Below are 11362 nucleotides of genomic sequence, written 5' to 3'. Positions count from 1 at the left end.
AGCTGTTTTTAAATTAGAGACATTTAAAGTGCTCCATGAAGACACGTGGCATTTTCTGGATGTTTTTTTTTCTCTCTCTCTGTCACTCTTTGAAGATTTCTTCTTCACTGTTTCATAAAATTCAGTGGATACTGTTTTCAAAATAACAGCCTAAAGGCAAACCTTACAACATAGAGTATTCCCAGGCAGTCTCCCATCCAAGTACTAACCAGGTAACACTGTATTTGAAGATGTTTAGTAGATGTTTTATAGAATATTAATATGGCCATAACATGGCTTTCACATTACTTGGATAATATTTTGACCAAGTCATATCATAAATATTCATTTAAGACCCCAGGTAAATGTGTAAACTAGAAAAAAGTGGTATGTCACATTTAAAGCATGAATTCAGGCACTAAGAGGGTTGTAACTAACTTTTGGACATACAGTGTAGATCCTGGATCTACGTTACTTTAAGTTCCTCTGCAGTTCTATAATTTTCTCAGGTAACAATTAATTTATTTACTGAGTAATTAGCTGGTACGTTTGTACTTCTCCTTCTATTCCTGCCCCTTGAGTCTCTGTTTTACCCAAATAAGCTAATTTTTACCTGAGTATGTGCTGGGTTTACTTCTCTCATCATTGCATACACTCTCCTTGGGAATTTGGTCTCAGGTAGGTGGATTCTCAGTTGCATGTGTTGTTTTCTCTGGTCTGTAGTGTTAATGCTCTATTCTCCTGGCATTTTGTATGGTATTTGGTTTTGTGTGTGTATGGTATTCTCCAGGCTACGGGTGTGGTGTTCAGGTGGGTGGGTAGTTTTGGATGTGGAGATGTCTCCTAGCTGTATGTTGTGTTTTGTTATCTTATTTCTCCTATTTTCTTTTTCTTTTTTTTTTTTTTTTTGGGTTAATGCAATGGACCCAAAATTCTGTTCTAGGGATCGTGTATTGTTGTGAGTCCAGTATTCTCTAGGCTGAAAATGGTGTTTTCCAACAGTGACTGGTGTTTAGCTGTCTGTGGTGTTTTCTCCAGGCTGGTGGATTCAGGAGAATATTCCAAAAAGCAGGATTTCTCAGTTGACAGACCACTTAAGCCTAAAATCAAGCCTGTCCAAGAAACATCTGAGATTTCCATTGGAGGGTCCTCACGATTTAGTTTAAGTTAGCTGACTAACTGAGAACTACTGCTTGGTGGAATGCCCCCAGGTTGTAGTGTGATCTCTTGGCTATTTGTGCAGTTCGAGTGTTTGAATGTGTATGTGTGTGGGGGCGGTTTTTGGTTGTGTGTAACGTTTCTGATGGCTGCATAGGCTATTTTCTCTCAAGAGGCCCCAAAAGGCGTTGTCCTCTCCGGGCAGTAGGAGGCGGTGTGGTTGTTTCGCTCAGGTTTATGCCGTGTCTTTCCAGACGGCTCTGGGATGCTCTTCCTGCACTAAGGCGGCGGAAGCAAGAGAGCAGCGGCGGAAGCAAGAGAGCAGCGGCGGGACGAACATGGCGGCTGTGCAGCGCTCGACGAAATGGCTCTTCACTCGAGAACAGATCGAGAACTCCCCGTCCCGCCGCTGCGGAATAGAGCCCGACCGCGAACTGTCCTATCGACAGCAGGCCGCCAACCTCATACAAGACATGGGCCAGAGACTCAATGTGTATCCTCAGCAGAGACCGAGATTAAAGACACAGTGCTGGGGTTAACATTAGCTTCAAAGTTTCAAGCTTCTAATCACTGATTTCCATATCTGTCCTAAATGAGGGAGTCGTTTAGCGGATATACAGTCGTTTACGGGAGTTTGTGTTCATTCTGAAATGTTATATTTTAAGTCGTATTCACAATGGTATTTTTTGTATTTAACATATTGGGTTCTGTGCAGGGTTTGGACATGTCATACCGTCTTTCATGTTTACTCAAACAGAAACTGAACATTAAAATTAACAATAGCCACACCCATTGTAACGCTTAAAAATGAAACGCAAACTTTTAGTATACAAATTCTACATCTGCACCATTTAGGGTGAAACGGCGACTTCCTACAATATGCTACAGTTAGCTAGTTAACTCAAGACGCGGTTGACGTTAAGTGGTTTGCTAAGCATTCACTTCAAAATTGTATTGTATAATTGCACTATTCCTCAAAATATGAGACTTGTTCTACTGGCAAGACTTTCCATTGTAATCGAAAGCGACGCAGTAGAGTTATTTACATGGGTAGGATATGCTTCATTGTATAAAAGTATGTTAATGAGGGAGCGAAAAGACGAATTTGATACAAAGGGTGAGAAAGGTGGTTTAGCTAGCGCTAGCTGAAGCCAAGGACTTGCTAACGTTAACTATGGGGCGGTAAGAAAAATATTAACTGACCGATGATATTATGTAATTTGTACAAATTAACTGTCTAAGATGTATCTAGTTTATATTCACTTGATATGTGTAATTGTAACGAGGTTAAGCATTAGATAATGGTTTTCCATTTTGTTCACGCCTCGTGCGTTAGCGCTAGCTACAGCTATGGCAAATGATTTTTTAAAATCTCTATAGACATGTAACTTAATTTCCTAAGTTCATTATTGATGTAATGTACTAATTCCGAGGGAATTGAATTAGTGGTTAAATGTATAATTTGCCAGGCTATAGATAATTGTATATTTTACAATATATTTGCATTGCTCGTAGTTAATTCTAAAAGAAGAGCTCGAATTTATTAATTTTTTTGCTGGGCCCAAGAAGCTTCGATTGCAGTGTTTGTTCTCCAGTTTTCTTAACGTCCCCTTACAGCTCCCAACTTACTATCAACACTGCAATCGTGTACATGCACCGGTTTTATATGCTGAATTCCTTCGCAAAGTTCCATCGAAATGTGAGTGCTGTACCTTGTCAAATGTGTGCCATATTTGTAATTTGTCATTTAAGTTGTTTACCAACATATTTGGTCTCAACAATGCTGGTTGTTGAAATGTGTTGTTTCTCTTCTCTCAGATCATCTCCCCTACTACTCTATTTTTGGCTGCTAAAGTAGAAGAGCAACCCAGGAAACTTGAACATGTCATTAAAGTGGCACACGCCTGTCTTAACCCGCAAGAACCTCCACTGGATACTAATAGCAATGTGAGTACTACGAGTTTTACCTTCTTATTTTTTTTTTTTTTTTTTTTTTAAATCGACTATTGAGGCCACTGTTTCCTTCAGTCTCTGGCCAGACGCATGGGTAATGACTCTGCAGAAATGTCAGCTGTGTAGCCAACCTGCTAGCTTGGTATTTTTTTAGTTATTGATTTAGTAGCAGGAGGTTCTGCATGTTCATTGCATAGGAAAAAGTGAGGTGTATCAAAGAGCAGATTTACATTAGATATTTTCTGTTTTTGAAGTTTTTGAAAATATTTTATTGCGATCGTGTGTTCAAAATACATGGGTCTCTCTTTTTTTTTGTAATTATAAATGTATAATTTTATATTTATGCTTTACTAGCTAGGATACACATTCTGAACTCTAAGCACTTTTGTGAGCTGCTCTAGATAAGTGCTTCTGCTAAATGCTGTAAATTTATGTTCAAGTGCTGCATGTGGTTTGGAGTCAAATTTGGTTATCTTGTTTTGTAGTAATATTTGCTGAGTGCAGCATAAAACTTAAGTTGAACTGCAAGAAGCTGGTATTGTGTCTTAAGGATCTTCAATATTTTGCTATTTAATAATGGAACAAAATATACTTAAATGGAGTTGATACACATTAGTCCAAGTGTAGCTTGTATAAGGAAAACTCTGACACATGCTAAATATGTTCAATAAATCATACAATGCCATTTTCTAGAATGCGAAATATAAGTTCTATTTTATTTCTTTTAGTCAACCGTGATACTGAAAAAGATGCTAAATAAAACTTGTCTCTTTGACTGCAGGTTTACCTCCAACAAGCCCAAGAGCTGGTGCTGCTAGAAACTATAGTACTGCAGACACTTGGTAAGTCCAGAGAAATCTGAAATTCATTATGAATGCATTACAACTGCTTTTATAGAAATTTTTTGTTGTTACTTTGGTGGAATTGGTATTTACATTTTTCAGAATTTTTTATATATATCCATATTTGGTTAAAATTGGTTAATATTTTTATGGTGGTATAAGAGAACATGTATATATATTTTTTTGCTTGCTTTTGAGAAATTTATTGTTTGTTTCTGTTCGGTGATCATCCTAATTCAAGGAGGTAATTCTCTTTGTCCTGGTGGATTCTAAGGTTGTCAATTTTCTCTTCTAAGCTGTATCTAATAATTTACTTTATTTCAGGGTTTGAGATTACAATAGAGCATCCACACACCGATGTTGTGAGATGTTCCCAACTAGTACGAGGTAGATGCTTCCACCTTTTCTCTAAATAATTAATTTATTCTCCTTATATCACTTTGTTTCTCTTATTGGATATCTCTCATGTATAGCTCCCATTGCATTTCTGCCAAGGCTTCCATTATGCATCTTTTAAGTACACCTAAAACTGTATTTATATTAAAGTGGTATGTTCTAAGCATTATTATTGCAGAATTAATACAGATTATTACTAGTTTTTCTGTTATGGATCGGACATGAAATATTTGACCAGGAACCAAGGATTCCTTTATGCCTTGTTAGCATGTCCTAAATGTTCTCTCTCTTTCTTTCAACACAGCAAGCAAGGACTTGGCCCAGACGTCGTATTTCATGGCTACCAACAGGTTGTTATCCTGACCGTATTTATTGCACTGCCATGGCACCCTATAGCTTCCTGTTCTGCAAGGTTCTCCTTCTTGCGTTCAATGCCCTCTTGCACCAGGGCGTGGGGTGGCCGTTTTCAGAGCCCTGCTGCCCGGTGCAGTGCGGTGTATTGTACGAGGGCCCAGTGTTGGCGCAGAAGGTTGAATGCACAGTGTGAAGAGTAGAGGTGCTCCTGAATATTGCTTGGTTGAGAGTGCATAGGTCTAATGACTCAATTGGTAGCCTGAATATCAGCTAAAGGTTGCAAGGGTGTAAACTTAGAGATTGTAACGGTAAGTAAATAAGCACTTTTGTTTTGTTTAAGTTTAGAATGTAACATGAAGCATCACATACTAGAAAGGTGCACTTAAACTGGCCAATTTGTTTCTTTTATGAATATTTAAAAAAAAAATCTTGTATTATCTTGGGGTAGAAGTAATGGGTTATATTCCACATGCTGGTTCTGGCATGCTATCAGACTTTTTTTAAATAATGCATGTGGGTGTTAACTTTCATAAGAATCTTCATTGGAATAATTTAGTTTAAGGATGCTCAACAGTTAGACGTGCAGATAATTAGTTTGTTTATTTTGCCAAACTTTCAGTTTTTATGAGAAGACATGCCAAAAAAAAAAATAAAAAATAAAAAAATAGAAACCAACTTCAATTCCTAAGGGAAATCTGAACTGAAAGCAGTTTTTTTTACTTGACTTATAATTATCATTATTATTAGGGGTGTAATGGTATATGTATGGTAAGATGTAATGATATTCTGTACATGTATATGTACAGAACCATCACTGATACTTATAAGCTGCAGTATATAGTGTATGTGTGAAAATTGATGAAGTTAATGCAGAAACATCCGTGAATCGAACCCGGAGAAAATGTTTGCTGCCCTTCCAGTTAGCACCTGTTAAACTTGTGCAGCATTCAGTCACTCAGGTTGCTCCAGCACAGACTACATACTACTATATATGGACAGATAAGACTGTCTATTTATTTTCTTACTTATATCTCAAATGTAAGTTTAATATAAGTGGAGTTGTTTCTGTTGAATTAATACAGGCCTAAGTGGATTTACGGATCACTGCTTTCTGTTTTCATTTCACATTGTCTACTAGCATTTGAGTTGATATTTATAAATTTCCATAACTGATCCAACTAAGGACCGATGTCAATTAACATTGCGAGCAATTATCAACATATAATACATTCTGGAACTGCATCCTTGAATGTACCGTGCCAATGAGATTGCTCAGACTTTTTTCACAAAATTATACTGTACTATGTTGTGATTATTGTTCACACATGTTCTGGGCAATGATTCAGTAAAAATCATTTCTGTATGTTTTGTGTGTGGACGGTGTATGCATGCAATTTGTTTTTAGGTGCTTTTACCAGCACTCCATACAACTGCTGCAGCCCTTTATCAACACAGCCAGTTGTCACCTCTGTTTGGTGTCACAGTTTCTGAATTTAATCATTATCATACATATTTTTCAAGATTATAACAATTATGTTATTTATATTATACACTCTTTTAAACTGTTTCATTTTAACTTTTGTTGCACTGAATAGAGAACAACCCCATGGTAACTGAGTTTTCCTGTTTGTGTCTCTGTCTGTTTTCCTTTGTCTCTTGTGCAGTCTGCACCTTACCACATTCTGTCTGCAGTACAAGCCCACAGTGGTGGCATGTGTGTGTATCCACTTGGCCTGCAAATGGTCCAACTGGGAGATTCCTATCTCTTCTGATGGAAAACACTGGTGGGAGTACCTGGATGCTACAGTCACACTGCAGCTGCTTGATCGTTAGTCATACCCTCTTTTAAGAAATTTGTCTATTTACTAAGGGTATAGTGATGCGCTTTGCTCACAAATTGATTAAAATTACTGGATTCACCATTTGATTTTCTCATATTTGAAACAAAAATGATTGACAAAAATTACTCCCTCCTCCTTAAGTGTATATTTTACTTGTATGAATATTTGAACAAAACATTTTCGGTCCCCTACCATGAAAGGACATTTTACTATTGTATTTTCTCCCTATTAAATTGCCAGATATAAACATTATTTTTTATTTCTGAAGCACAGACAATGCAAATAAACATTTGCATTTGTTTTCTGTAAAGCCAATTGCCATCATACAGTTGAAGAAAAGCAAAATTCAATTCTGAACAGTGGCAAAGCGTTTTGCAAATACTGTATTAACAGTTAAAAATTTGCTATGATATTACTTTAAGATCTGTAATGAAAGCATCATATCTTTCTAAGAGGTCTAAAACAGTCCTCATTACATTGTCATATATGTCCAGTAAAAATAATCTTGAATTATGATAAAACCTATTTGCAGCAATTGTTTTTGTTTACTATACAGACTGTTCTGCTTATTTAGGACTCTATTTGTCCTTAATGTCATATAAGATATAAGATCAGATAAGATAACAATAACATTATCAGTGATTTATATGTATAAATAATTAATTTGATTCTAAATGTCAGCTCATGTCATGCCATGTGTTGAGGGAGAAATGAAATGTGTTTTCTCCAAGACATGGTGTTCACATAAGTTATATTTAAAGGCAGAGGTGTAAGTTCCCCTGTATTTCGGTGCACTAAAATGTTGCTCTCAGTGCTACTGTAAAAGAAACCCCTATAGGAGGTGTCACTCCATTGGCTGAGGTACTAAATGGACAGCTAATTGTGGCTGCTGATGAATGAATGGCTGTGGAGTAGCTTTCCTCTCTCAGGAATGCTTCTATCTCAGTATTTGTTTTAACAGTCTAACTTCAGAAATCTGGTACAAAACACTTCTCGTATCGGTTCAGTATGGAGCGTATCTTTGTGTCCAAATTCTAGACGATTATGAATTCTATAGGATGGTTGGTCTCCTTTTCACAGGTTGAAACAAAATCTTTAGTGTCAGAAACGTAAGGCAGGTTGCCAGCTTTGCAAGAAACAGCAAAAACAAAATGTTGCCACATTTAAAAAACTTTGGGGCATCCTCAAGTTCCCCTTCACCAGTTTCCACTGAATGGAAGCTTCCAGTTGTGCAGAATGGAAAAACAAGTTGTACTACTAACGAGGGCAGGTTGTGGAGTAAGGTGTGCTAGTGTGAGCAAAAACAATGGTGACTTCTGATGTTCAAATGGCACAAAAACAGAATGTGATATTGTCTGTCTGCACGCTGTGCTTTGTCACATTTCTGTATCGAACTCCAGACAAGCCTACTATTCACAATAGTTCACAAAGTGCAAATTATTCCCAGACTTACATTCTCTAAACTGCCTCCCCCTCTCCATTCTTGCTACAGAATTAACACATGAGTTTCTACAGATTTTGGAGAAAACACCCAGCAGACTGAAAAGAATCAGAAACTGGCGGGTAAGTGAGCATCTCATAAATTTACATAATTATAAATTGACATAATTATTGCTCAAGATGTACTTATGAGCCAACAAGAGAACACACTTCATATTTTACTGAAGTTGCTTTATTTTTTTTATTTTATTTATTTATTTATTTATTTATTTATTTATTTTTTAAAAGGCCACACAAGCTGCAAAAAGGTCAAAAACAGAAAGCCATTCAGTGGACACTTCCTTCCAGGCCCCTACCCTCAACCAGGAAAGCCTAGTAGTGGACAAACCTGACATTATGGGGGGTGTTTATTCTGAACCTTCCACCTCATTCCAGTTGGATGGTGGCCCTCTTTCCCTGAATGGCTTGTCAAACTTTACTTCGTACAGCTTCACGGGCCAAGGCAGCCAGCAGCCTGACACCTACCTGAACCTGCAGGGGGTAGCCATGGGCAAACATAGCCATTGCCCAGCCCCAGTGGCCACCAATAAACTCTCTCTGGAGAAGTATCGTGAGAAGCAAGCTGCAGAGCTACTTCAGCGCCGGAGACATGCTGAGGAAAGTGAATTACACAGAAAACACACGCATCTACTGCCTGATTCTGCGACATCCTCCTCGTCTGCAGCATTGTTGTCATCTTCGTCTTCTGTGGCCCGTGCTAAGAATGGCCAGACAGGGCAAGAACGAGCAACAAAGAGCAGCTCGCTGAAACGTCGCCAACCTTCATCCTCCTCTGCCTCAGTGGAGAACGGCAGTGTGAGTCAGGAGGAGCTGAAGATGAAGATTAAAGTGTCAGAGAGCGGTGGAAACACTAGTGGTGGTAAGAGCAGACATAGCCCTCGCACTGGCCGAGAGAAATACAGGGAGCACTCATCCCACCGTGCGCCTAAACACGATGCCTCACATTCACACAGCCACGTGCATGCTCACACACACAGCAGCCACCACAAAACTCACCGATCATCCAAAACTCACTCTGCCTCTGCCCCCTTAGCTGTAAGCCAGTCCATGGGCCATGGCCAGTTAGGGAAGATTGAACGAAGGCAGGGGGATGGGCAGAGTGCTGAAGGAGGAGCCTCACTGTGCCTGAATGGGCAGCACATGGACTATACAGACACTTTCAACATGCTCGACTCCTTGCTCAATGCACACAGCATGAACTATTAACCAGTAGAGACAAAAAATGAAACGATTTTATGTGAAAAAATTGCAAAAAATTATTTTTCTTTTATATAAGTATTTTGTTATGATCAGTCAGTCCGTTACATTTCATATTCACTTTTTAATTTAACCATGCTCTACTCAATATTTGGGGGTGGGGGGGTGTTGGAAAAAAAGTGAAAATTATAGTCCTATGTAAACAGTATATTCACAGTTTAAGCTTCCTATGAGATGAACAGCCTGTGAAATCCATGTGTACTGTAATTCTTTTTCCCTTCTGTCAGTAGCAGCAACAGTTGGCAAGGATAGTCAAACCTATTTGACAAAGAAATGGTTCTGTAAGTGTTTGTACTGTATAATTGATTTTTTTTCAATTCAAAGGGATGAAATGATGTTTGAAAAGACTTTGCTGACTTTGTATCGGAGGTGCAGATAAAGTGCTTGTTATTTCTATCAGAATAGAATTATAACGCTCAGGTTCGGAGATGCTTAAATGTGTAACTTTTACATCTATAAACATATCAATGTGCAAACATGGAACCCCCTGAGCCTCGGTCCTGTTTCCCATCTTGAATCCTGGAACTCAAAGAAAATGCAAGAACACACTGTTAAACATCCTATAGCTTTGACATTCTGCCTTTAACTTTGTAGTGATGGCCATTTTTGTTAAAGGCATATACATTCTATCCGGCGCAAGATTGCTTGGGGTCTTTTTAAACAATTAATTTATTTATTTATTATTATTATTATTTTAAATGACTTTTCCTTCACCATCCTAACTCATAGCCCTTTAAATAGATGCTGAAGCCAATAGCCCAAGGGTAGGATGAACAGACCAGGAGAAGACATTGGTATTTTAGTCATGCAGATAGGTTTATGTCCTTGCTGTAGTGGACATGTGCTTCTTTTAAATTAAAAAAAAAATAACTTAAATTAATTAGCCTCCCAGGTTCAAGTTTCCCTATACACAGACTGACAAGCTTCAGCGTTTCAGAGAATCCCTGTGTTAAAGGTGCCATTTGTATGTATTTGCCCAAGAAACGTGTCCTTGAAAAGTTTGCCTTTCCTACAAAATTCTACAGTGTTGCCTGCATATGGGCCATAAGGAAAAGCTCTCATGCCCCATATGTCTTCATATGCAAACGCTAGAACTGGCCCCAGAGTCTCACCTACAGTGGCATTGACTTCCACATGAAGAGCCTGAGATAGAAGTCGCTCTTTAACACTGATGCAGGACCAATTCTTAATCCTGAACACTTAGTATAAAACAAGAAAGAAATGACTGCAGAACTGTCCTAAAATCAGGTTAAAGACTGAACTCCCTGCAGATGCCCCAAGAGACCAGTAACTCAGCGCCAAAGGCAGTGCCTCAGTGTAACACATTAAGTTGCAGTGCTTCAGGAGAATTTTTCTTCGCTGTGAAGTGCTTTTTAATTTTCTCTCTCCTTTGATGACACTTCTTTGTATTAGCCTTGAATTTGACTCAAAAGTGATAATGTGATGATAACCTAAATAAAACACCATGGAGAAAACAGTATGAAGTTAGTTTTTTATTTCTTAGGTGGATATCCCTTGCTCGGTAAGTAATACTTTTATATTTCAAGCATTCAAGTTTTTTTTTTTTTTTTTTTTTTTTCCACCTCCTCCCCCCTTGTCTAAATGTTTTCTAGGTCAATCATTGACGTAGCACAACTTGAATCTAATGCAACATGTTCTCGAGTGATAGAGCTTTTGTGTCCAAAAGTGGCAAGAAATAAATGATCAGATTTAATTTCCAGTTAAACCTGGTTCAGCCGCAAAAAAAATCTTGGTGTCATAATTGACCCGGATTTATCATTTGATCAACACATAGGCAATATCACTAGGACAGCTTTTTTTACATCTTCACAATATTGCTAAGATTAGAAATGCCTTATCCCTTCAGGATGCAGAAACATTAGTACATGGCTTTATTACTTCAAGGCTTGACTACTGTCAGGATGCACCAGCAGCAATTTAAGAAAACCTCAACTAGTTCAAAATGCTGCAGCTAGGGTCCTCACTAAAACTAGAAAATTTGAACATATTAGCCCTGTTCTATCATCACTTCATTGGCTGCCTGTTAAATTCCGCATTGACTACAAAATTCTTTTATTAACA

The 11362-nt window shown here is 38.1% G+C and overlaps 1 protein-coding gene across 2 annotated transcripts; it reads left to right on the top strand.

The window, feature by feature from the left end:
* The first annotated feature begins 1381 nt into the window (after positions 1-1381).
* On the top strand, positions 1382-10745 carry LOC136678827 (cyclin-T2-like). Of its 2 annotated transcripts, XM_066656974.1 has the most exons (9): positions 1389-1630; positions 2755-2836; positions 2956-3084; positions 3872-3932; positions 4257-4319; positions 4633-4678; positions 6347-6510; positions 8016-8086; positions 8252-10745. In XM_066656974.1, the coding sequence occupies exons 1-9, from the start codon at positions 1476-1478 to the stop codon at positions 9227-9229; spliced, it is 1749 nt and encodes a 582-aa protein (XP_066513071.1). In that variant the 5' UTR covers positions 1389-1475; the 3' UTR covers positions 9230-10745. The 2 variants fall into 2 exon arrangements, 1 of the variants encoding a protein (XP_066513071.1); XR_010796498.1 differs by lacking the exons at positions 8016-8086; positions 8252-10745 and having other exon boundaries at positions 1382-1630; positions 4633-4990; positions 6347-6485.
* The last annotated feature ends 617 nt before the right edge of the window (positions 10746-11362 follow it).

Source organism: Hoplias malabaricus, chromosome Y, assembly GCF_029633855.1.
Source record: "Hoplias malabaricus isolate fHopMal1 chromosome Y, fHopMal1.hap1, whole genome shotgun sequence".
NCBI classification, from domain to species: Eukaryota; Metazoa; Chordata; class Actinopteri; order Characiformes; family Erythrinidae; genus Hoplias; species Hoplias malabaricus.
The sequence above is the reverse complement of the archived record's forward strand: the minus strand, read 5'-3'. Positions and strand labels throughout refer to the sequence as shown.

Coding starts and splice junctions, on each gene's coding strand:
- LOC136678827 (XM_066656974.1), top strand. CDS start 1,476: ATGGCGGCTGTGCAGCGCTCGACGAAATGGCTCTTCACTCGAGAACAG. Junction 4,320..4,632: donor ATGTTCCCAACTAGTACGAG/GTAGATGCTTCC, acceptor CTTTCAACACAG/CAAGCAAGGACTTGGCCCAG. Junction 6,511..8,015: donor CACACTGCAGCTGCTTGATC/GTTAGTCATACC, acceptor TTCTTGCTACAG/AATTAACACATGAGTTTCTA.